At 41.1% G+C, this 26,212-nt stretch overlaps 2 protein-coding genes across 3 annotated transcripts in view; one reads left to right on the forward strand and one right to left on the reverse strand.

Annotated features, from left to right (window-relative positions):
* AACS (acetoacetyl-CoA synthetase) overlaps positions 1–13,826 on the reverse strand; it is an 82,973-nt gene extending 69,147 nt beyond the window's left edge. The window contains exons 1-3 of one of the 2 annotated variants that reach the window (XM_012542342.3): positions 13,694–13,826; positions 3,947–4,050; positions 1,968–2,088 (exon numbers count right to left, since the gene is read on the reverse strand). In XM_012542342.3, coding sequence (XP_012397796.2) covers positions 1,968–2,088; positions 3,947–4,050; positions 13,694–13,826 — 358 coding nt within the window. Of the gene's footprint in view, positions 1–1,967; positions 2,089–3,946; positions 4,051–10,130; positions 10,286–13,693 lie in introns of those variants that run through there. The other variant, XM_031948417.1, reaches the window with a different exon arrangement.
* Positions 13,825–14,540, forward strand: LOC116420821 (homeobox protein MSX-2-like). Its single transcript, XM_031948444.1, has 2 exons — positions 13,825–14,109; positions 14,166–14,540. Exons 1-2 carry the CDS (start codon positions 13,825–13,827, stop codon positions 14,538–14,540), a joined length of 660 nt encoding a protein of 219 aa, XP_031804304.1.
* The last annotated feature ends 11,672 nt before the right edge of the window (positions 14,541–26,212 follow it).

Genomic DNA, 26,212 nt, shown 5'->3' on the forward strand with positions numbered 1-26,212 from the left:
ATTTGTGCATTTAAATTGCATTTAAAAATTTTTTGATTTACACAATTTATTAGGAATACAACTACTAAAATAAAATGGCACATACTGACACATTCTACTTTCTAAAAGAAAAAAATTAAGATAGGAAAATCACTGGGCTAAGTTTTGGTAGACTTGCTCCACCTCTACAACTAACTCAAAATGTATGAGCTTACTATAGTAACACAGAATCCCTGCTTCCATCTTTTCATCTATAAAGTAGGAGTGATCTCCCCAGTGGTGTCTCAGAAATAATGGAAACATGATAATAATAAAAAAAGAAACTTTAGCAAGGAAAGAGACAATGAGGATTCAAAGTCATTCTAGTCCAAGGATCAGTGACTCTTGAAGGCACCATAGTTTATGAAGGTATCTTCAGGCATACCTGGTGTATTTGAGTTTGTTTTATAAAACAGATTAGGAAAGAATTATTTGCTTTGAAAGAAATTTGGACAGGCAGTTTTCAGAGAAAGAAATCAAAGTTATCTATAGTTATCTGAAAAAATGCTCTGAATCACTAATAATTAAAAATGTAAATAAAAATAACTTTGAGGTACTACCTCACATCTACCATATTAGCTAACATGACAGAAAAAGAAAATGATAAATGCTGAAGGGGATAAGGGGAAATAATTGCACTAGTGGTTTTGTTGATGGAGCTGTGAATTGGTCTAGCCATTCTGGAACAATTTGGAACCATGCTCAAAAGCCCATCAAACTTTATGTACTATGACTCAATAAATAATACTACTACTAGGTCTACATACCAAAAAAGTAAAAGAAAAAAGTAAAATGATCCATATACACAAAAAATATTTTTAGCAGCTCTTTTTGTAGTGGCAAATGATTAGAAACTGAAGGGATGCCCATCAATGGGGCATAAATGGGGAATGAAGAACTACGGTATATGAATGAGATGGAATACCATTAAGATATAAGACATGATGAAAGGGATGATTTCAGAAAACCTGGGAAGATTTGTATTAATTAATGCAGGATGAAATAGAATTAAGAGAATAACCTTTCCAGTAATAGCAATATTGTAATAATAATTAACTATGAAAGATTTAGTAATTTCAAAATAATTCTAAAGGACTCATGATGAAAGCCATCCACCTTCAGAAAGGAAGCAAAAATGGAGGCATAATTTTTACTCTTTTTTTTTCCCAGAATAGGGCCATTTTGGAAATGTTTTATATAACTTCATATGTACAATGGGCACTGCAATTCTTGCCTTCTTAATGGGTTGGGAAGGGAAGGGAATCGAGAGAAGGAAGAATTTGGAACTGAAAATAAAAATAAAATTGAATTATTTTACATTAAAATTAATTTTTAAAAATATTATTCTCTTTTTTCTAAAAGCTCTGCCAGACTTGGATTATCTGAATGTCTTATCTAATGCTTGGCACAGTACTCTGCACACAGCATTTACTAAATGTTTGTGGCACTGAAATAGCAGCCCATTCTTTTCAGATGACTATAGATGACTATAAGATAACTTTGATTTCTTCCTCTAAAAATTGCCTGTACAAATTTATCCCAATTTATTAATTGGGAGAAGAGTATAATATTTGAATCCTCATTGTCTCTTCACTTGCTAAAATATTTGGTTTTGGGGGGATTTTTTTTATGTTTCCATTATTTCTGAGACACCATTGGGGAGATCACTCCTACTTTATAGGTGAAAAGATGGAAGCAGGGATTCTGGAAGAAATCAAAAGTTATCTATAGTAAGCTCATACATTTCCAGTTAGTTGTAGAGGTGGAGCAAGTCTACTAAAACTTACCCCAGTGATTTTCCTATCTAAATTTTTTTCTTTTAGAAAATAGAATGTACCAGTATGTGTCAATTATTTTAGTAGTTGTATTCCTGATAAATTGTTTTAAATACAATCTTCTATGCTTTTACATGCATAGAAGAGAATCTGAAAAACCAAGTGAAGACTCACTTGCAGCATACAGGGCGATCTTGTCATTTTCCTTGTGCTTCAGAAGGTTTTCAGCATAATTCAGACGACTGCCTTTGAACCACTCGGGTACATCAGCAATTCCTTTCGATGTATCAACAACCTGGAGAAAATGATGGTGCAAATTAAGACACGAGTAACCCATGATAGTTGTTTTCTAAGCTATCCAATTATAAAACTAGCTAACTCACTTGTCCAAAGTACTCTTTTAAGGGGTTTTTTAAATTGTTAAAGCTTTCAAGATAGCCTTGAAATGAACAGCAAAGACAACTCTAAGATACCACTACACACCTGTCAGATTGGCTAAGATGACAGGAAAAAATAATGATGATTGTTGGAGGGGATGTGGGAAAACTGGGACATTGATTCATTGTTGGTGGAGTTGTGAACGAATCCAACCATTTTGGAGAGTAGTTTGGAACTATGCTCAAAAAGTTATCAAACTGTGCATACCCTTTGATCCAGCAGTGTTACTCCTGGGATTATATCCCAAAGAGATTATAAAGAAGGGAAAGGGACCTGTATGTGCACGAATGTTTGTGGCAGCCCTTTTTGTAGTGGCTAGAAACTGGAAACTGAATGGATGTCCATCAGTTGGAGAATGGCTGAATAAATTGTGGTATATGAAAATTATGGAATATTACTGTTCTGTAAGAAATGACCAACAGGATGATTTCAGAAAGGCCTGGAGAGACTTACACGAACTGATGCTGAGTGAAATGAGCAGGACCAGGAGATCATTATATACTTCAACAACAATACTAGATGATGACCAGTTCTGATGGATCAGGCCATCCTCAGCAACGAGATCAACCAAATCATTTCTAATGGAGCAGTAATGAACTGAACTTGCTATACCCAGAAAAAGAACTCTGGGAGATGACTAAAAACCATTACATTGAATTCCCAATCCCTATATTTATGCACACCTGCATTTTTGATTTCCTTCACAAGCTAATTGTACAATAATTCAGAGTCTGATTCTTTTTATACAGCAAAATAATGTTTTGGTCATGTATACTTATTATGTATCTAAGTTATATTTTAATATATTTAACATCTACTGGTCATCCTGCCATTTAGGGGAGGGGGTGGGGGGGGTAAGAGGTGAAAAATTGGAACAAGAGGTTTGGCAATTGTTAATGCTGTAAAGTTACCCATGTATATATCCTGTAAATAAAAGGCTATTAAATTAAAAAAAAAAAAAAAGAAATGAACAGCAAATACTGATGCCATGCATTCTAAGGTTTTCTCCATTTCTTTTGGAGAAAATAGGCCAACTTCCCAAGGGGAAACCCCAAAAGTAATCTTAAAAGCTAAAGTTTAACATGTCTATGAGACACTTCAGGATTTTTTTTACTGAATTTTTATTGAAATTCTATTCAGTGCTGCTTCTTCAATAAACCACAGATTTGATATTTTTACCTATTTTTGTCATCTAAAAAACAGACCTATACAGAACACTGTTTATATCACAAGAGAAAATGGGCAAAGGGGAAAAGAGCCTAAGATTCGATATTTTTAGCAAAATATATAAGGATATAATTTTGTCATTGTTTTGCTCACTGTTAACTTACCATATCTCTGCACCACGCAAAACAGATAGGGAAGTAGGACAGGGGCAGAATCTGTAATTTTATTGGTATAGAGAATTTTCAGTGTGGGAATTCCACTATAACAAATAATAACTTTTCTTCACCTTAGGAGTCTTAAAGTTGCCTGGAAGACTAAGAGGCTAAATGACTTAGCTATCATCACACAATGATTATGTGTCAGAAGACTTAAATTCAGGTCTTTTGGACTCCAAAGCCAGCTCTCTCAATCATAATATCACACAATGATAGACAAAATAGGTTATGAATAACAGGCTTTCTTTCCTCAAGATGCTTAATATCTGCAGTATAAAGAGCTCTGTAAAGTTATCAACATTGAGGATAAAAACCTAGAAACAATACACTCACCTCATCATACATACGAGAGAAGACAATTCCACTGAATTTCCAGAACTCTGCCCAGAAATCTGAGTAAGACTCCACCGACCACTGATACAATTCGTTATAATTGGCTAAAAGTAAAGAAATTGGAATCATTAGACAGGTAAGGTTTTGTAAAAAAAAATAATAATAATAATAATTCAACAGTGCAACAGGATGCTTCATTTTTATTGAAAGATCATGAGATTGAATTAAAAAATCCAAATCAAGTTACTCATAATGGACAGTCATTATTCATAGTTACCCAACTCTGAGATACCACTACACACCTGTCAGACTGGCTAGAATGACAGGGAAAGATAATGCGGAATGTTGGAGGGGATGTGGGAAAACAGGGACACTAATACATTGTTGGTGGAACTGTGAATACATCCAACCATTCTGGAGAGCAATTTGGAACTATGTTCAAAAAGTTATCCAACTGTGCATACCCTTTGATGCAGCAGTGTTACTACTGGGTTTAAATCCCACAAAGATCATAAAGAAGGGAAAGGGACCTGTATGTGCACAAATGTTCGTGACAGCTCTTTTTGTAGTGACCAGAAACTGGAGACTGAGTAGATGCCCATCAATTGGAAAATGGCTGAATAAATTGTGGTATATGAATATTATGGAATATTACTGTTCTGTAAGAAATGACCAACAGGATGATTTCAGAAAGGCCTGGAGAGACTTACACGAACTGATGCTGAGTGAAACGAGCAGGACCAGGAGATCATTATATACTTCAACAACAATACTATATGATGACCAGTTCTGATGGACCTGGCCATCCTCAGCAATGAGATGAACCAAATAAGTTCCAATGGAGCAGTAATGAACTGAACCAGTTACACCCAGAGAAAGAACTCTGGGAGATGACTAAGAACCATTACGTTGAATTCCCAATCCCTATATTTTTGCCCACCTGCATTTTTGATTTCCTTCACAGGCTAATTGTACACTATTTCAGAGTCTGATTCTTTTTGTACAGCAAAATAACGGTTTGGCCATGTATACTTATTGTGTATCTAATTTATATTTTAATATATTTAACATCTACTAGTCATCCAGCCATCTGGGGGAGGGGGTGGGGGGAAGGAGGGGAAAAATTGGAATAAGAGGTTTGGCAATTGTCAATGCTGTAAAGTTACCCATACATATAACCTGTAAATAAAAGGCTATTAAAATAAATAAATAAATAGAAATTATTAATAGTTACCTAAAAGTGACTACAAGAGTAGATTATTATTTCCATGGTCAATAACAATAACAAAAATGATAGAACTCAGGATAAAATGAATAGAATATTAAAGTATAAAATATAAAATAAATGTAACACCATTTCATTCAAGGAACCAGGTAGTGGAGAGAAAAGGCTTTGAATTTCTTGAAAAGTCACTGGTAATACCACTATGCCAAGTCACTGTACCAAGCTCATGGCAGAGTGAAAAGCAAATTTCACTTAAGATTCCCAAGGCTTGGGATTGAGGTTCATTTCTGACAATTACAATATGTACTTAGGCCCTTAAACTCCCTGGGCTTCAGTTTCCCCACCAATGAAAATCAAATTGCTTCACTTTTGAGGGTTTGTCATAAAGATCAAATGAAAGGTTTTTCAAAAAAGGTGTGAAGGACCACACATACATAGGTATAGTTTCTCATACTCATCATCTTTCCTCCCCTGTGAGAGACAAGCTACTCTGTTCCCAAGGGACTCAGAGTCAAGAAGTCTGACAAAACTGCCCCAATCCATACAATACATCAGGACAAGAGGAAGCACTCTCAAGTTCTGTAGTATCTTTTATCCAACTAGAGGCAGAACCCCACTCCAAACTAGAATACACTCTAAGGAATCTAATTCTTAACTTGAAAATATCTACAATTAGTCACAGGAAAGGAGAAAGGGAAAACAGCAACTCCTAAGCCATTCAATTAATCAAGTATTTATTTAATCTAAACTGTATGCTCAGCCCTATGCTAAAAGGTGCCTGTGGATTTCAAAGAAATGTATATTGCTTGCCCTGGACTGCTTCCAATCCAACTGAGAAGAGAAAAACAAACAACCTTGAAACAACCAGGAAACAATAGGCAGCTTATGATTCATAGGTAAATAACACTTCACTACATCAATTTTGGAGGTACTCCTTCGCCAGCAGAGAAGTCAACCCCTCCATGACTTAGTTACTCAATCTGCCTCTGATACCATGCTGGGAGTGATAGTTAATGCACTGAAAACCAGGATTTTAAAAGATCTTGACTGTCTGAACAGTGAGTCAAATCAACTAAGATGATATTTAATGTGGACAAAGAAACTTCGTATATACAACAGACCAAACAGAAGGTAATCGAAGAGAAAGGGAGGTGGGAAAAGCCTCCTGCAGAAGACAGGATTTGAGCTAAGTCCTTCAGGAAGCCAAGAGGCAATGAGGAGGAGAGGGAACCTTCCAGGCCCTGGGACAGCCAGTGAAAAGGCACAGTCAGGAGATGGAGTTTCATGTAAGAAATTTCAAGGTATCCAGTATGTCTACATCACAGAAGCATGCAAGGGAATTAAGTATAAAAAGACTAGAAAGGTATAGGAGGTGCAGCTAGGTAGTGCAGTGGATAGAGAACCAGCCCTGAAGTCAGGAGGACCTGAATTCAAATTTGGCCTCAGACACTTAACACTTCCTAGCTGTGTGACCCTGGGCAAGTTGCTTAACCCCAATTGCCTCAGCAAAAAGGGAGGAAAAATGTATAGGAAGGAACCTGGTAGCAAAGGGATTTAAATGCCAAATGAAGTTTTATATTTGATCCTGGAGACAACAGGAAGCCAGGGGAGTTTCAAGATTACAAGAAATTCTGTGAAGGCAAAAATGAAAAGATCTGCCAACAGACTGGATTCAAGGGAATCCTCAGTGTCTAGAAATGACTAGAAGGATGGTGATGGTGTGAACAATAATAGTAAAGTTGAAAGGGGGAATGGTTTTGAGGGAGGGACAGAAAGGCAAGAAATAAAGATAAAAAGTTCTGCTTTAGATATATTGACTTTTAGATCCAGTTTGAAATGTCCAAAAGGTAGTTGGTGACATGGAACTGAAACTCAGGAAAATTTCATATATGGGAATCATCCTCATAGAGATGATCACTAAACTCATGGGAGCTAATGAGATCAACATGTAGAGATGGCAGAAAGAAGGAAAAGAAGAATATTTAGGATAGACTTTGGGGGGTATCAACAGTTAGTACATGTGACTTGCAAAGTTATTTAAGAAAGCAGGATCAGACAATCAGGAGAAAGTACTAACACAAAACACCAGAGAACAGAGAATGTCCAGAGCAGCTAGGGGGCACAGTAGATAGAGCACCAGGCCTAGAGTCAAGAAAACTCGTCTTTCTGAACTCAAATCTGGTCTTAAACCCTTACTAGCTGTGTGACCCTGGGCAAGTCACTTCTCCCTGTTTGCCTCAGTTTCTTAATCTGTAAAATGAACTGGAGAAGAAAATGGCAAATCACTCTAGTATCTCTGCAAAAAAAAAAAAAAACCTCAAAACCCAAATGGAGTCATGGAGAATCAGGCATGACTACTGAACAACAAATGAGAATTTCCAGGAGTAGATGGTGTGGTGTCAAAGGCTTCCAATAAGTCCAACAGGATAAGGATTGAGAAAAGGCCATTAGGGTCTGGCAATTAAGATGTCACTGATAACTTGAGAGATAACAATTTCAGTGAAAAAATGAGATCAGAAGCAAGGGGGCTATGGAGGGCATAGAAGCAAGTAAGAAAAAGAAGTGAGGCACTTAGTGTATGCAATTAGCTTCCTCAATGATTCCAGCTGAGAAAGGGAGGAGAGCTACCATAGCTATAGGCAATGGGCAAGTCAAATGAATTTTAAAGGACGGACTCAAGGATAGCCATCCAAATGTAAGAGAGATACATGCAAGGAGAAGAGGCTTCCTCAGTAAGGGAAGCCTTAGCAAGTTATCTTGTATGACAGAGGTAAAGGGTAAAAAAGAGTCCATGCTGACACTTGTGTCAAAGCATATAAAGGATAAAAGCATATTTCAATGGAAGAAATCCAAGCTATCAACAACCATATAAAAACACCCCAAACCATTAATAATTACAAAAATGAAAATTAAAGCAAATCTGAGATTCTAAGTCACACTCCTAAAATTGGCAAAGATAACAAGAAAGAAAACAGATTCAGTCCTGCTCAGTTGTTCAGCTAGAAATTGGTCCAGCCATTCTAGAAAACAATTTGGAACTATACCCAAAAGTTACTAAATTATATATAAATAAAACCTATATCAGATTGCTAGCTACCTTGGGAAGGAGGCAATAAGGGAAGGTGGGAGAAAAATTTGGAGCTCAAAATTTTACAAAGAAGAATGCTAAAAACTATTTTTATGTGTAATTGGAAAAAAATTTTAAATTTATTAAGAGACAAAGAGAGATATCACTAAACACCAGTATGCCTAAAAAGATCTAGAAGTTTTAGACTAGACTACAAGTTCAATACAAGGAAAGAAACCAAGATAAAGAAATCAAAATTGGAAACTGAGGACCTAGATTGGGGTCCCAATGTGGCTACTTCTTTCCTGTCACCCATCTCTGGGCCTCTGTTTCCTCATCTATAAAATGAAGGATTGGGCTCAAATGGCCCCAAAGATTAGATCCAGCTCTAAATCTCATGACAGATGCTCTAAGGAGAGAACTGTGCTAAATCCTAGATGCCTCAATGAAAGGATCTGTAACATTAATGAAGTTGGAATGAGGCTATAGATTCCAAAACACAGTAGGTGGAAGAACACCCCAAGACAAGAAGGGAGTCAGCCAAGATAAAGTGAATTGAGTTCATGGAAGCAGCACTCAAAGAATGGAAACAAGTCAGGGTAGCGTAGCTGAGATTCCTGACAGACAAGGACCTAGCTTGTATAGAGCCTGTGGTTTTAATAGGGTTCTTAACTGGGTCAAACAGCACCAGAAGTTGGGAAGGAGCAGGAAGCCAAGACCTTCGGCCCAAGTCAAGGGTTAGAGGCTGGTCCTGATTTGTAGGGGGTTGGGAGAGGAGGGAGTTACTTTAGGCTCTACTTTGATGGGGCAATTCTGAAGATCTGAAGCTCCCAGGTAAGCCAGTGAAGTCCTACACAAAGATAAACAGTCAAGCAACCAAGAAATATGATGGCAAAGGTTATTTAGAAGTTGTCATATAAGGACTGATTGAAGAACATCAAAGTGTTTATTATTAAAGGGTATATAAAAGCTCTTTCTTCAACTACTTGGAAAACTGTCATAAAGCAATAATTCAGCTTAGGCCCAGGGGCAAAACTAGGTGCAATGGGTAGAAGTGACCAAGAGGTATATTTAAACTTGATGTGAAGTAAAACTTTTCAACAATTAGAGCTTTCCACAAGCAGAATACTCTGCCCTGGAAAATAGCATGATGAAGCTGGGTAGTGCAATGACTGGAGCCCTGGGCTTGGGAGTCAGGAAGACCTGAGTTCAAACCCAGCCTCAGACACTTCCTATTTGTTTGACCCTGGGCAAACTCCCTTAATCTTTGCCCACCTCAGTTTCCCCATATATAAAAAGGAGATAATAAAAGCACTACCTCACAGGGTTGCTGGGAAGGCAATATAAGATCATATTTGTAAAATGTTTTGCAAATCTAAAGCATTGTGCAAATATTAGCTATTATGTTATGCCTCCTCATTCACTGAAAGTTTTCAATCAAAAGCTAATTGACCATTCCTCAAGCAGCTGATAGAAGAGATTCTTATTCAAGCCCAAGTGGCAAATAGCCTCTGTCAAATGTGCTGCACACTCCAATGAGGAGGCCTTCCTCTCCCTCAGCATCTGTTGAAATCCTCTCTTTCTCTGTATCTTTGGGGGCCCAACTCCTATCTTCCTCTCCTGATTATATGTATTGTCTGTACCATTCACTTAATACAAAGAATTTATTACCTATTGTTTTTGTTTGTGTGTACATGTAAACAACAAACTTCCTCCAAAATCTGGTTCTAATCCACTGTTTAGCACTCCCATCACTTCCCTTCACACACTCTCTATTCCAATCAAAACAATCTACTAGCTATTCCCAGAAGCTGACATGATGTTTCCCAACTTCAAGTATATCCCAAATGATGTCATCAGAACCTAACATGTATATCCTTATCCATCTCCACCTTTTGAAATCTTTATCTTCCTTCAAAACTCAGCTCCAATGTCCTGTGAAGGCTTTCCTGAGTTCTTCCATCTCCTTAAATGTTCCTCTCTTCTCTGAATCTCTTCTTTGCCTCCATCAACCTCTTCCTTGTATATTTTCATCCAGACTTGTTTGTATCTAGCCTAGTAAAACACGAATTACTTGAGGGTAAGGTGTATATTTAATCTGTGACTCTTCAGCCCTTAGAACATTGCCTAATACATATTTCAGGTTTATCCCCCACAATGCCTTCTCCAAAGTAAGGTTCAATATACATTTGTTGATTGCTGAATAGAAAAAAGAAGTCATCTAGCCATAGTTCTCTAAAGAAAAGAATAGTATGAGGCTAGTTTCATAACATCCCCCCCCCCCCTCAAATTACATTCAGAGTACAAGGGTCATACAGCACTTTCCCTAAAGTTCCCTGGAAGAATCCTCACTGTTAGACACATATGCTCAATTGGAATGTTTTTAGGGAGGAAAAAAGTTGAAATGAGGGACTGGCAACAAACCAGTCAGATTGGCTAAATGCAAGGAAAAGCTGTCTGACGGCATGGGGTGTGATGAGAACTCTCCTTCCACTTGTCACTGAAACAAAGATCAGCAACAGAAGGTGGAGCACATGACTCTTGGAAGTCTTAAGGTATCCTGTCCAGAGGCAAAAAGAGTCAGGTCCTACCCAAAACTCTCTCCACAAAGGGATGACTGGGACTTAAATTTCCCACCACCACCATTCATTCTTAGCAGAATGTAAACAACTTGAAAGCAAGAATTTTATTCTCTTTTTGATTTTGTAGCATAATGCTTGGCATATATTAGGGACTTAATAAATGCTTTTTAATTGATTGGTGCATGATAAATGCTTGCTATACTGAATTCAAGTTACAGAACAAATTTCATTCAAGGTCTAAGACATCTACCTAGATCTACTCCCCAACCCCAGCCCCATCAACATAATTAGTTGGAACTAAAAATGCAAATTGTGTCCTAGATGGGATAACACATTGTGTCCTAACTTCCAAGTGTAAATTAAGTAAAATAGAGAAAAAAAGTTTAGGGCAAAGATAAAATCCCTAGTAAAGGAAAAATGGGTTTGGGCAGGACCCCACAGTAAGTAAGGGCTTCCCTGCCTCCTGGACCATGAGAGAAGGCAGGAGCAAAAAAAGGAGAGAGAACAGTGAAAACGACAGGGGGAAAGGCCTCTAGAATGAACAATGAGCAGATATTTCAGCTTTTACCATTTTAGCCAGAATCACACATACACACACACACACACACACACACACACACACAATGGATCCTGGTTCTCAAGCTCCAAAAAGACAAAAATGAGGATGATACAGAAACCAAAATGATCTACATAAAACACCAGGGACACAGACAGCTTGACATGCCCCCCCACCCCCATTCCCGAGTGTGACCAGAACAAGAATAAAATGTAACTGGGAAATACTTAACAAAAAATATAAAAATGTAATAAAACAGATCATATTACGTCTTAAAATTAAATTGATATGCAACCCACAGGGATCCAGATTAGTGCCCCTCTTTTCTGAGTCTCACACCACTGATATAGATTTTAATGGGCTGAGTTTCCCTTGCTGGAGCTCTTAAAAAGGCTTGATGGATGACTACTTGGGGGAGGTAATGGGAAGCAGTGATGTCATCTTTGTAGGGTCCTATCCTGACTCAGAAAACCACAAGTTAAATACGTTATCTACCTTGTACTGCATTTTCACTTCATTATTAAAAATTTCCCAATAGTATGCTGATCTGGTTCCAGCAGCCCTTGGGAGTTTTGATTGCTTCAGATGGCTCAATTCTGGTTTGGCCTCTCAGCTGAAGAGAGAATTCCTGCTCTGAGAGAAACAGGGCCCTCCTGAGCTCCACCCACTAAAGTATCTTCAGATGTGTGATTCTGGGTCCCAAGTTCTAACACCCAGCCTGTGACAGCGCCAGCATATTCTGATCCCAAAGCATGATCGGGAAAATGCTTTGTCAAGGTATCCCTGGTAACTGGGAGAGAGTTCCCTTCCCTTCTCAGGGGAAGGTTTTTTCCTTTAAAAAGTGAGGGGAGGGAATTTATATTTTTATAAATCCTATGATTCCTTTGTAATAATATCAGGAAAGCACTGAATGCTGTAAAAATAAGGGACTAGACTAGAATTGGTTCTCATTCTAAGGTCATTTCAAGCTCCGAAATTCAATCACTCTGAAAGGTTCTAGGTCCAAAGTGACAGCCACGCCTGGATAAGAAGACACTCTATGGAGCGTCAGCGATGTTAGCATCCTATCACTTCGTCTGGCGGAGAAGGGGAATGGAGGCTTAGAACGCTTCTCCCACAGATATAGCAACTCTATACACACCCTCTTTCTCAGGTCCCAGCTCCTGCCTCTGAAGCAGTGGTCACAAAAGCACAGCCCCACAACCTCCCTTTCTCCCTGCCCTCCACTCACCGAGAGCGAGCAAGTATCCAGAAAGCAGTCCCTCTGACAGGGGGGAATACTAAGGCACAGAAATGCCAAGGAATGCCTTCAAAAACCAAGTTGAGAGGTAGTGGGGAGCAGGGCAGAGATACAGGAGAAACAGGCCCTTGCCACAGTTTCTCATACCTTAATCTGGGGCCTTTGCCGTCTAAAGATGAGGGGAGAGGGGAAAAGGGATCAAAGTCTGAGGCCCTTCTCCACCCATACACCTGCCCACACTCTGCTTCCCCCTTCGCTTCTTCATCACCAACCCCCGCAACAGCGCGGCCACCTGCACCCCTAACGGAGCTGAGAAAGGAGGGAAGCCGTCACCACCAAGAGCTGGGCAGAGAGGGGGAGGGGAGAGAATTATGTGTCCCTGCCGCTTAGCGCTAGCGACCAGAAGACTAACACAGTAACCCAAATGAACTCTGTCCACACATACAGCTGCAACCGGGAGCAGGCACAGGAGAAACAGAGCGCTGAGCCAAAGGAGCACAAAGTTTCCTGCCTCTTGGTGCCTCCCTCCCTGCCCACTGACAAGAGGGTAAACTGGGCCAGGAAATGGTATTTTTCCACATGCGAGTTCTCTCTCCAAGCCCTTCTTGCGTTTTCAGGAGGGTAAACTGGGTGGGGGGAGGAGGGGAAGGGAGAAAAGGGGGGAGACTCACCACCCACATCCCACCCCGTCAATGATGGGAGAGTACACAGAGGCAGAGGGAAGGGGCCACACGCCATTAACGAGGGTAAACTGAGGCACAAAGAGAGGGGCTCACCACCCACGCCCTGCCCCTCAGTGACAGGAAGGTACACTGAGTCAGAGATGAGGGCTCACGCCCCCTCAATGACGGAAGGGTACACTGAGGCCCTGGGGGAGGGCTCACCACCCACGCCACGCCCCCTCGGTGACTGACAGGAGGACACACTGAGGCACAAAGAGAGGGGCTCCCCACCCAAGCCCCGCCCCCTCAATGACAGGAGGGTACAATGAGGTAAGGGGAGGGCCTCACCATCCACATCTCGCCCCCTCAGTGACAAAAGGGCCCCCCCCGCCCCCCGCCCGGGTGGGCCCCTCACCCAGCACTGGCCCGCGGCCGCAGCGCACGGCCGCCCGGAAGCGGTCCATCTGTGCGTTCCTCTTGCCGTCGGGCTCCCACATCACCTGCGCCTCCATAATCTCCTCGTGCCCGACCCGCGCCTCCTTGGACATGGCTGCGGCGCCGGGGCCCGGCCCGGAGGGCGGCCGGGGCTGCGAGGCCGGGCGGAGGGCGGCCGGGGCCGGGGTCGCGCGCGGGCTCCGCGCCTCCGCTCCCTCGAGCGCGCCCCCCTCGCACACGGGGCCCAGTCGGGAGCGGCGCGTGCGCGTGCGAGACGCGAGTGCGTGCGCGCGCCCTGCCGGGGCCCCGCGCCCAGTGCTCGGGATCCGGGCGGCTGTGGCGGCGGCCGCGGGAGCAGCGGGAGCCTCACGAGCCGGGCGGGCGTCCCAGAGGCAAGTGAGCCGGCTCCTTCCGCCGCCCCACTCTAAGGGGCACCTCCGTCCCGCCCCAAGGACCTCTGGGCCAGCCCCCCGCGGCGGCTGGCCCCGCCCTTGGCACGGCCTCGGCAGCCAGCCAGAAAGCCGTGTAACCTTCCGCCGCCCGTCTGCCAGGAGAGGAAAAAGAGTGCCCCCAACACGCCGGTGCCGGCCCCTGCCGAGGCCTGCCAGGAGGGGATGCGAGGGCAACACTCCCTTCTTGCAATAGCAAGGAGACGGTCACGCTTTGTAACTAGGGCAGGCCTCATTGACACCAGCAGCCGACGGTTTTATGTGCAAAGCGAACACACCGGCCGCGCGGCTTCCCAAACCCCCTCTCTCCCTTCTGCCCCGGGGGCTTCTGCGGACTGGCTACTGCCCCTCCCCGCCGTGGCTGCGGTGGCCAAGTGAGACGTGTGCGGGCCCTGAAGTGAGGCAGCAAGGGCAGCAACGCGGGGGGGGGGGGGGGGGGGGGGTGAGCATCTCCGGGAGCCCGGCGGTGAGAGAAAGAGAAGTCTCAGCGGACGCGCAGCCGCGCCCGAGGGCCCTTTCCTCCAGCGAGGCGTTCTCTGCTGGGCTGTGCCCCAAAGGGGCATCCAGGCGCGCGATCTATTCCCTGTGTCCGAAAGGCTGTGGCGGCTCTGGCTAGTAGTGGCAGAGAGCCGGAGACCGCGAGGGGGCATCTATGGGGGAAGGGCTGAGGGAATCGTGCTCTGAGGACGTGATGGGACGCCGCGTGCTGGAGGAGTGATGGGGAGCAGGCGCACTGCGCACGAACGTGGACAGACGCGGAGGAGCTGGTGGTGAGGGGAGCGAGCAGAGCCCGCGGGACGCCGCCACGGCCACGCTGCGCTCGCTCTTCTCAGCGAGGTGGGGCTAACATGCCGTCCACAGCCAGAGAGCCCGCCGATGGACTCCGAATGCAGCCGGGAACACGCTACTTTCTTTTTCATTATTTTTTCTCAGAGGCTTTGCCCCCCCTTTTAATCTGTTTCTTCCTTCGCAACAGGACGACATGGAAATGTTTTACATGATTGCATCTGTGTGTGTGTGTGCATATATACTATGTAATATATTCCATGCACGCGTGTCTGATGCCTGGTCATTTCGAGAATGAGATTTGAAATTCTAAGAGTTTTTAGTGGTCATTTCATATAAATGGGGAAAATAACATGCTAGTTTTTAAAAAGAGGAGAAAAATAGGTGTGAAGCACCTTGCAAAGCCAGTGCAGATGCCAGCTAAAAGCAGCTAGATGATTCAGTGAACGGTGCTGGACCTGGAGTCAGGAAGTCCTGAGTTCAAATCCAACCTAAGACACTTAGATGTATGGATTTAGGTGAAACACTCTCTCTGGACCCTTTTTTTTTTTTTTTTTTTGCCCGAAGACTTTCTTCTATTATTCTCTTAAAATCACTTTCATTTTCACCACAGACATCTCTAGCAGTTGGCCAAGGAAAACGAATCTTAGTCTCTAAGCATCATTTATTCAACAATTCAATTCCACTGACACTAGTTAAGCCTATTTTGTGTGCAGAACACTCTCTTTGACATGAAACCAATTCCCTAATTCCACTGAACCAGAAGTGGGTGGGTGGAAAGGGGATGGGAGGGTTGGAAAGGGAAGCTGGAGAGGAAATCAGTCCTCTGTGTATACGATTATAATGCAGAATGATAACTGACTTGTGCGTGGTCTGAGGAAGGGAAGAGCAATGAGGAAGAGCAACCGTCTGCATGCCAGATGGATTATTGCAATAGCCTGCTCTATTCTCATGCTTCAAGGCTCATCCCACAGGTCTATCTATCCCCCTCCACCTAGTTATCAAAATGATCTTTCTAAAGAGAAAGTGTGACCTTTTCACGCTCCCTACTCAAAGCCCAGTGGCTCCCTGTCATGTCCAGGATCAAAAGTAAAACCCCCTGTTTGGATTCATAACCTGTCAGAACCTATCTTCCCCACACCATGCATTTTTCAGACTTTTTACTCTCTTCTTACACCCACCACTACACACTCCTACATCCAGTACCAATGGCCTCCTTTGCTATTTCACGCAAGATACACATCTTTCAACTTCATCCTTCTTCACCAGATATTTCTCATGCCTGAAGCTCTTTTCTCTCTATCCTCATTTCCATCTCCTGAAATGCTAGACTTCCTTCAGATCTTATCTGAAGTCCCTCCCTTCTGCCAGGAGCCTTTCCCAAACCTCCTAGGAGCAGCTAAGTAGTATAATGGGATCAGAGTCAGGAAGATCCATCTTCCCTAGTTTAAATCCAACCTGGGCAAGTCACTTCACCTGGTTTGCCTCAGTTTCCCCATCTGTAAAATGAGCTAAAGAAGGAAATGGCAAACCACTGCAGTATCTTAACCATTAAGACAAAACTGAAATGACAACTAAATGATAGGTACCTTTCTTCCTTTGATAAATTTATCTTGCTATATTCTGCATGTACATAATTATTTGCATGTTGTGTTCCCCATTAATTAGACTGAGAGCTTCTTGAGAGCAGAAACTGTCTTTTATCTTTGTATTTGCAGCACCCACTAAAAGTGCTTAATAAATACTTTCTAACTTAATATCACTCTACATTCCCCCCAATTTATATCCACTGTTATAAAAAGAAATAAGCAGCCCCTGACCCTTCCTGCATGAAGATTTCTTCAATGGCAGTTTGAAGAAATAGTAATCTAAAAAAAAATAAAATAAAAATCAGGACACATCCAACACCTAGAATAAGGAAGCAGAATTTTCTTCTGTGGGAAATCACAAACCTTCTTTAATTTCCTGTCTTTGACAACTCAAGAAGCAGAAAGAAATTTCTAACCTGGATTGAATCAAAATCCCCTACGCTAGACATAAACAGAGAAGTACTTTTTAGGAAGGTTTTATCAGTGTACACCTTACTTTTCCTTCTATTTCTACTCCCCCACTTTCAGCCATAACTTACAGGTGGGTGAAGATATCTGGGCAGTGAGGAGAGTTCCTCAGCCTCTTCACTTGGTACTTGCATAACTTGTATTTTATATTATAGGTAAAAACTACCTGGAATTACTATGAAGCCCAAATAGACTAGTCTGGGCAAAACTCACTCATAGGAAATGGGAAAAGCAAATACTGGTCATTTTTGTACTTAGCCTAAAGGCTTCCAATGGCTCACTGAGATCCTAGCTAGCCTTTTTAGCCATTCTCTTTATCTTTAAAGTTACCCCAAGACTCATACACCATCTTTTAAACTATTTTTAAAACATATCTTTTAAACTTTTTACTATCACAAATGTACACAAAAGCAGTAAAGCCATTATGTAAATATGATTGCTGAATCGAGGAGCCACACCTCATCATTTCTGTCAATATTATCTTTGTGTAACTGGACATATTCGACCTGGGAGAAAAGTTTGGGGGTTTCAGAAGTTCAATGTCCTTTGGTCATCTAAGATGACTAGTGGCAGATGGGGTTTCTGTACCAGAGACATTGACGGCCCAGAGAGGAAAGATCTCAGCCCCTGCCCTGACTTGTCAGGAAGCCATGGGCTTGAACAGAATTTGGACAAGGAAATATAAAATACTTATTCAGCAGTAGCACAAACTGCTTCACAATTTCATGTTTTTATAATCAACTTCCTGGGAGAATTACTCTGGGAGTAATTATTTATAGTGTCTGTCAATGCATTTGTGTTTAACATTTCTTTAGCAAGGTAGAAATAAATAGCTGTCCTATACGCTATTCATGTTGTTCACTGAGTCCTTTGCACTTTACCTTTTGGGGAGGCACTGGATTTGCACCAAAACTAAGCTGTTAAGTAACCAGGATTTTGGAGTGAGGGTTTAAAGGGCCAAAGAGGCAGTAAAACAAAGAGCCTGATCTCTCTCTTTGAAGGTCAAGTTCTCTAGAGGTAAACTCAGTCACCCTGTGTATGAGCCCAGAGAAAAAGAGTCCTTTAGTAGAAAGTGCACAGCATCCCAGCAGTGTTTTAAATTCTTAGTTCTGAATACCAAGGACTGAAAATAAAATTAATCACAACTGTAGCCTTGCTAATCCTTATGATACTGGGATGAATTTCAGAATGGCCCAAAGCCAAGTGCATTCATAGGAGAGTCTGTCTCTCTGCTTTTGCATAAGCTGTCCCTAATTCCTGGAATGTATTACTTCCTCATTTCTACCTCTTAGAATCTGTATCCTCTTCAAAGCTCAGCTGAACCACTAACAAGACTTTTCTAACCCATCCTTAACCACTAGTGTCCGCCCACTGAAATTCTATTTTCTGTAATTATACTTGTGTTTATTTTAATATTTTATTTATTATATTTATTTTGTCTGTTATGTAGTGGGAGTGGGCCTACTTTCTAGCTCTATGAGGGCGGGCATTGACCTCTTGCTAAAGAATAAGTATTTCACCTTACAAAGATCAGCTCTTGAATGATCCTAATTCGTTCTCCTGATGGATTGTGACAAAACTTCACAAAAGATGTAGAGAATCTCTTCTTTTAGTAATTTATAAATTGAAGGTAAGTATGTACCTTCAATTAGAAATGGCCTTTCTTAACAGTGGGAACTGAGTGTGGATCACAAATTTTCACTCTTTTTGTTGTTATTTACTTGCATTTTGTTTTCTTTTTTTTTCTTTTTGATCTGATTTTTCTTATGCAGCAAGATAATTGTAGAAATATGTATAGAAGAATTGCACATGTTTAACATATATATTATTTAATTGCCTTCTAAAGGAGGGGGTAGGAAGAAAGGGGGCGGATTTGGAACACCAAGTTTTGCAAGAGTTAGTGTTGAAAAATTATCCATGTATATGTTTTGAAAATAAAAAAGCTTTAATAAAATAAAGAAATGGCCTCTCTCAGGCCATTTATAGCCCCAGCTTTCCTTTGGACTAAGTGAAGGGAGGAGATTTCTCTCTCCTCTCCCCCCACCCCCCTACTTCTCACTGCATGGCAGGGAGAACATGTACTTGCTTAGATTATGCTCAGAGTTGAACCTTAACATCTTGGGAGCCTTTTCTGCTTTATGTTTCTTTTCCTGAATACAAATCATTGAACAGTGATTCTGAGAGGTGTCTATTTCCAGCCTGTGATTTCAAGAGGTCAGAACCAGCTGACCAGTGGGAAATACTTCTCATAATGATGTTTCTTGGAGGAGATGACTACACATAAGATCATCCTGAACTCAAAAGGACAAAAGAGTCATAGCTTCCAGGCCAAAAGAGTAGGTAGGACTTGTAAGTTACTTAGAATAAATCTGAGGACACTGTGAAATAACTGGTTAGATATTCCAAAAAGTTGGGTTTGCCTCCTGAGAGAGTGTTTTTTCTCCTGGAGAATTTTTGTTTTATTGTATTAAATATATATATATATTTTTTCTGAGGCAATTGGGGTTAAGTGACTTGCCCAGGGTAGTCACATAGCTAGAAAGGTGACATTTGAACTCAGGTCCTCCTGACTTCAGGGCTGGGGCTCTATCCACTGCACCAACTAGCTGCCTCTTGTTTTAAGTATTTCTTAGAGGAAAATTATAAGTCATTTATGTTTTATGTAGTTTACCCATATTAGAGAAAATAAATAAATAGCTGTCCTAAAACAAAACCTGTTGAGCATTTGGCATATGACTTTTGATCTTCCACAATAACCCTGGGAAATAGGTGCTATGATCCCTGTGTAGCAGTTGTCACTACAGACAGAGAGTAAATAAATAGCTATCCTATAACCGACACCTACTTTGTGCACTTAGTACCTTTTCTAAAACAAACATTGTTTATCCTTTCTTAGGGAAATTTGCCCAAAGTCATACAGCTGAAGAATGGGGGGAAATGTCTCTCACATTAAAAAATCAAAAAAAGAGTAATTACACTGGAAGGGAAAAGAGGGAAAGGTGGCCAACAACACTTGAACCTCACTTTTAGTGCCACTAGTTAAAAGAGAAAAGAACAATCACACTAATCTATGTTACTATATATATGTGTGTGTGTTACCCTATATATACCCTATATAGTAGGAGAAGAAGAAGATTTTTAAAAAGGGGATGGGACTGATAGAAGGGAGACAGTGGTCAGAAACAAAATGGGCACCTAAGGGCACAGTAGATGGAACACCAGCTCTGGAATCCGAGGGTCTGAAGGACCTAAACTTAAACCTGACTTCACATGCTAAGTGACTTGCCCAGAGTCCTATAGCTAATAAGCATGTGAAGTCAGGTTTAGCTATAGAACTCTGGGCAAGTCACTTAGCCCCAAATGGCTCCAAAAAAAAAAATAGACTTCTGAGGAGGGACAGGGTAAAAAGACACAGAGATTAGTATAAACAGGGAAAAACAATGGTGGGAAAGACATAGTAAAAAAAAAAAAAAAAAAAGACAAAAAAATAGATTTGCAAAGTATTCTATATGTCATTGCATTTAAGCAGTGCATTAGTGTATTGTATAAATGTTTAACAACCAAGGAATGTTGAGTTTTGCAAAATAAAGTTTTAAATATTATCTACATTTTCTCCATCACTTTCAAGACCAGATTTGTAGCATTTTCTGACTGCTAAAGATAAATGCCCACACTAAAAATGTAATACTGGCACCCCCCCCATAACACCTCAATATGTAAGCCTCTGCCAAGACAGGGTAGGCATGTGGGATGGCATGGTGGATTGGGCATTGGATTTGGAGTCAGTCAATAAACATTTATTAAATTCCTGCTATGTGCCAGGTCCTATTCTAAGTGCTGGGATACAAATACAAATAAAAAGAAAGAAGGCCCTGTCCTCAAGTTTACCTTCTAATGAGGGAATACCACATAAAAGGAAGCTGAAAAGGATAGGAGCTAAGAGAAGGAAGGTACCTGAGATGGGGGCAAGATGGAGAATTCCAAAGAAGTCCAAAAAACTACAGCCAGATAGGAGATGAAAATATTACTATGCTGAACTCCCTCTTTTTTAAATTTTCTATAATATTTTATTTTTCCAAATACATGTAAAGATAGCTTTCAATGTTCTTTTGTAAGACTTTGTATTCCAAACTTTTCTCCCTCCTTCATCTAACCCCTCCCCAAGAATGCAAGCAATCTGATATTGTTTAAATATGTACAATTCTTTTAAATACATTTCTATATTTGTCATTTTATACAAGAAAAATCAGGCAAAAAGAGAAAAAAACACAAAAAAGGAAAAAAAACAAACAGAAGGAAAAAAAATGAAAATACTAAGCTTTGATAGCATATTCAGTCTCCATAGTTTTCTCTCTGGATGCAGATGCATTTTCCATCCCAAATCTTCGGGAATTGCCTTAAATCTCACCAAATTGTTGAGAAAAGCCAAGTCCATCACAGTTGATCATCACATAATCTTGTTATTACTATGTACAATGTTCTCTTGGTTCTGTTTGCTTCACTCAGCATCAGTTTATATAAGTCTTTCCAGATTTTCCTAAAATCAGCCTGCTCATAATTTCTTATAAAACAATAATATTCCATTACATCCATATACCATAACTTATTCAGCCATTTTCCAGCAGATGGGCATCCATTCAGTTTCTAGTTCTTTGCCACCACAAAAAGAGCTGCTACAAACATTCTTGCACATATAGGTCCCTTTCCCTTCTTTAACATCTTTTTGGGATATAAGCCCAGTAGTAACACTGCTGGATCAAAGGGTATGTACAGTTTGGTAACTTTTTGAGTATAGTTCCAAATCACTCTCCAGAATGGTGGGATGTATTCACAATTCCACCAACATTGTATCAGTGTCCCAATTTTCCCACATCCCCTCCAACATTTTTCATTATTTTTTCCTGTCATCTTAGATAATCTGAGAGGTGTGTAGTGGTATCTCAAAGTTGTCTTAATTTGCATTTCTCTAATCAATAGAGATTTTTATATGACTAGAAATGTGAACCCCTCTTTAAATGGAGGTTTGGGGAGTTCATTGTTCTGCCCTTCAAACCTAAGGGGGTAGCAGGAATTGATGAGATGTGAGCACCAAGGCTAGTTGTATTCTGCAGGACAAGGAGACTTCCAAATGATGACGTTCCTGGAGCATGGTAACAGGATGGAGAAACCCATACATGTCCTAACTTGGAATCAAGGAAACCTGAACTTGAATCTTGCCTCACACTCTTGCTAGCCATATAACCCTAGGCCTCCTTCATCTGTAAAGTGAAGATAATAGTACTCACTTCCTAAGTTCATTGAAGGAATTAAAAAAGATAAGATAAATAAGATAATGGGCAAAGCTATACAAATGTTAGCTATTGTGGATTCTTATCTTATTTCACCTGAGCCACGTTCTGCAGGTGGTTGGTTACCTGAGTCACTTTCATGCTAAGGACTTCCCTGGTTGAAAAGGATCTAAGCCTGGAAAAAAAGCCATTATTACTCAGCAGCATATTGGGTTACTCTCCAGTGGAATAAGGAGACTCATTCTCATTGTCAATTGTTATAACCTTATTTGAGTTTCCATTCATAGAATCACAGATTTAGAGATAGAAGAGCTATATAGTCACTCCCTCATTCTACATGTAACCCACAAAGACTTTGAAGGGTTTTTATTCCAATTCCTTCTCTTTTAGGGACTTCCTGTGAGCAACTACATTTCCCCCTCAGGGTCCTATGGGTAACCCCAAAGTGTTGGAGATAGTTTTTCTAATGGTATCACCTTAAATCTTAGATTCCAATTTGTTCTATCCAATGTTAATCACCAGTCTCAGCTAATATCTCTTCAATGTCCTTGATATTATTACCTTTAATACTAATGTTATTACTATTGCTGATAAATATTAATAGTATTAATAACACTATCATCAGTTTTATCCATTAGTTTTTATAAAGGATATTTTGGGAGAAGATATAGCAAGCAAAAAAGGTATCAAAAAAATCTGCCCTGACCCTGAACCAGGATCTGTCCCATCCACTACTTTAGCCCTTGAGGAGAATGGGTTCAAGTTTACCTTGCTACAAGTATTCCACCCCACCCCCCAAGTTCATTCTCAAATATGGAGATGAAAAAGTTGCTCCATTGCTGTATGGCCAGATAGCTAAGATACTGGAGAGATCCACTGCTGGACAGAGTCAAATAGGTCAGGGAGGCCTCCATTCAGGACCTCTTCCATCTGGCTCTCCTGACCCCTTCAGATATTACTGAGCTTTGTGCCAAAGGAAAGAAGGCACAAATAGGAAACAGCTCCATTCCAAGCCCATCCCTCTGCACTCGTTAACTCAGGCTGGCTCAACAGAAAGAGCATCCTCCCCTGCTCTACAACTGACCTTCTAGCACTCAATTTAGACTCTATGGTCATCAAGAAATTAAACGAGCAAATTTCTCCATTGGAGTCTCATGTATGCACTTTCTATTCTGGCTCAACAGCCAAAAAGGTCTTGCTGCTTTTAAGCAGATAGGAAACAGTCACCATGTTGCTCTCTCAAGTTGAGAGCAAGGTCCCTCCATGTACAACTAAATGCTGCTTCTCCAGACTCCCGTGCATTCTCCCAGGACTGGTCTTTCACTAAATGCATCGGCGAGGAGTTTGAGGCTGAAAAATTTCCCCAAGTTCACAAAGGCAGTCCTGAGCAGAACAGGGATTGATATCCAGAGTCCTTTCCACTCCTGGACATCTCCCTTCCCACACACCCATGAGTCACCAGAGTCAGTGTGCATGAAAGGACATCTGTATGACTTTGCGAAAGTCATTTCCCCCTTCTCTTCAATAGTTCAGCATTTATTAAACGCCTGCTGTGTGACCGGCACTAAAGTTTTGGTTTTTATTGGTCTCATGATTTATCTATGTTGGAGCTACCAATAGGGAACTAATCAATACAAATGAACACCTGTTGGGCTAGAGTCTGAAAGGATAAGTAACTTACCCCTCATTACCCAATCAGTATGTGTAAGAGGTGTGTTAAATCCTCCTGGGTACAACACAAAAATAAGATAATTTTATCCCCAGGAAACTTACATTCTTTAACAAATGTAAAGGTGTGTGGAATGGAGAGATAAGAACTTACAGGAATGGGGGAATTCTTTTTCTGTATTTTATTGGCATCATTTCTGTGTCTCCGTGACCTGCATAAGTACAATAGTGCAGACCTACATTTACTTGATCCTTGTCCAGCTATAGACATATTTACTCAACCTGAGCTGATGACATTTATCAGTATGTGACATTTATTGATATTTAGAGTATTAGTTTAAACTCTGCTTGATGATCTAAAGCCTGAAGCCCTGATTTTCTGTTTCCTTGAAACAGAAACCTTCCAATCCCCCCCCACACACACACACATGCTCTCTTACTTGTGATGTAATCTCTTGTAACAAAATCTTAAAAAAGCTGTGTATCTTTACTAATTCTTTGGCCCTCCTGCTGTATCTTCTCTTGCAGTGGTTCTGCCCATTCTCATGAGAATTTAATAAAAAACAGTCTTTCTGCTTTTTACTTTGATCTCTGAGTAGTCATTTTGAGTAGGGGTCTTTTTACATCCCACACAAAGGGGAATGACAGTGGAAGGTCTTGGTCTCAGCAGTTAGAAGAATGGTAGGTAGAGTCATAGAACTATTGATCATCTCACTCCTTCCAATATCAATGATGGCTTGGATTTGATTAGAAATCAGGGTGGAAGGGGAGATGGCAAAATGCCTGTATTTTTTGGTTCAGAGCATTGTCTGCAATCAGTTAGATATAACGGGTTAGGGGAGGATTCTGGGAAGATGGTGGAGTACATTAGATTTAGTGGGTTGGGGTGAATTCTCTCTCACTCACCCATTTATCCATCAGGAGAGTTCAGCCCCAGGAGGAATCCCCAAACTGTGAGGATTAACTTCCCCAAGGTGGGAGGTTTATAGCGTCAGGGTCTAAAGTATTGAAATAATTATATTTCATAATTTTAAAAATTATGAGGGGAGAGATAGCTGTCCTTTTTTTGTTTGTCTTGAACATTTTTTTTTTTTTTACTTCAAAAAAAAGTTTTTGTTTTGCGCTGATGCAATTGGGGTTAAGTGACTTGCCCAGGATCACACAGCCAGGAAGTATTAAGTGTCTGATGTTGGATTTGAACTCAGTCCTCTTGATTTCAGGGCTGGTGCTCTATCCACTGCACCAACTGGCTTCCCCTAAAAAAAAAAAAAAAAAAAAAAAATTTTAAAAGACAAATTCACAGACCTCAAGTTAAGAATTTTTGATCTATTGTCATCGCTATTGAATATTGCTATTAAGTGGTGCAGTAGATAGTGCTATGGACCTCTTGTCAGGAAGACCCAAGTTCAAATCCAGCCTCAGACACTTCCTGGGCAAGTCACTTAAATTCTGTCTGCCTCAGTTTCCTCAACTATAAAATGGGGATAATAATAGCACCTGCCTCCTTGGATTGTTATAAGGATCAGAGGAGATTACATCTATAAAACACTTAGCACAGTATCTGGCCCATAGTTGGTACTTAATAAGAGCTTCCCTTCCTATTCTTGGTGAGAGGAAAGAGCCAATAATGAAGCAAACAGCAGAAGAAAGGGAGACCCCAGTGTTTTGGTTCATTTCAGATGGGATGCCCACCATGCACTCATTACCTCCCCCTTGTAATAAATAGCCTTTTACTCAGCTCCCCTGCTACCAGTTCCCCTCTCCATCCTTCACATAGCTGCCAAAATAGACTGACTCCCCAAATCTGACTCCTCAGTCTCACAATCTGGCTCTGACCAGCTTCTCCAACCCCAGGGCCCATGAATCTCTCTAGATGATTGTGGCTCCGTCAATCATGTCCAAGTCTTCATGACCCCACAGACCGTGAAGTTTTCTTGGGAAAGAGACTGGAGAGGGTTTCCTTCTCCATAGGTCAAGTGACTTAATCAATATCATACCTAGTGTGTGTCTGAGGCTGGATTTAAATTCAGGTCTTTCTGACTCCAGACCCAGGTCTCCCTTAACTGAATTATCCAGCTAGCTCCATACTTTGGATTCCTATTCCTCCAACCCGATGTTCTTTCTCTTGCCTTCTCAAATTTAGACAATATGATATCCATCTACCATTGAGCAACCTCTGAACGGCCCAAAGGGGCTGGGGTATTGGGCCATTTCCCATTCTGGGCCCAGGTGTGCCCTTGGGATTGGTCTC

The sequence above is a fragment of the Sarcophilus harrisii genome, chromosome 1, assembly GCF_902635505.1.
Source record: "Sarcophilus harrisii chromosome 1, mSarHar1.11, whole genome shotgun sequence".
NCBI classification, from domain to species: Eukaryota; Metazoa; Chordata; class Mammalia; order Dasyuromorphia; family Dasyuridae; genus Sarcophilus; species Sarcophilus harrisii.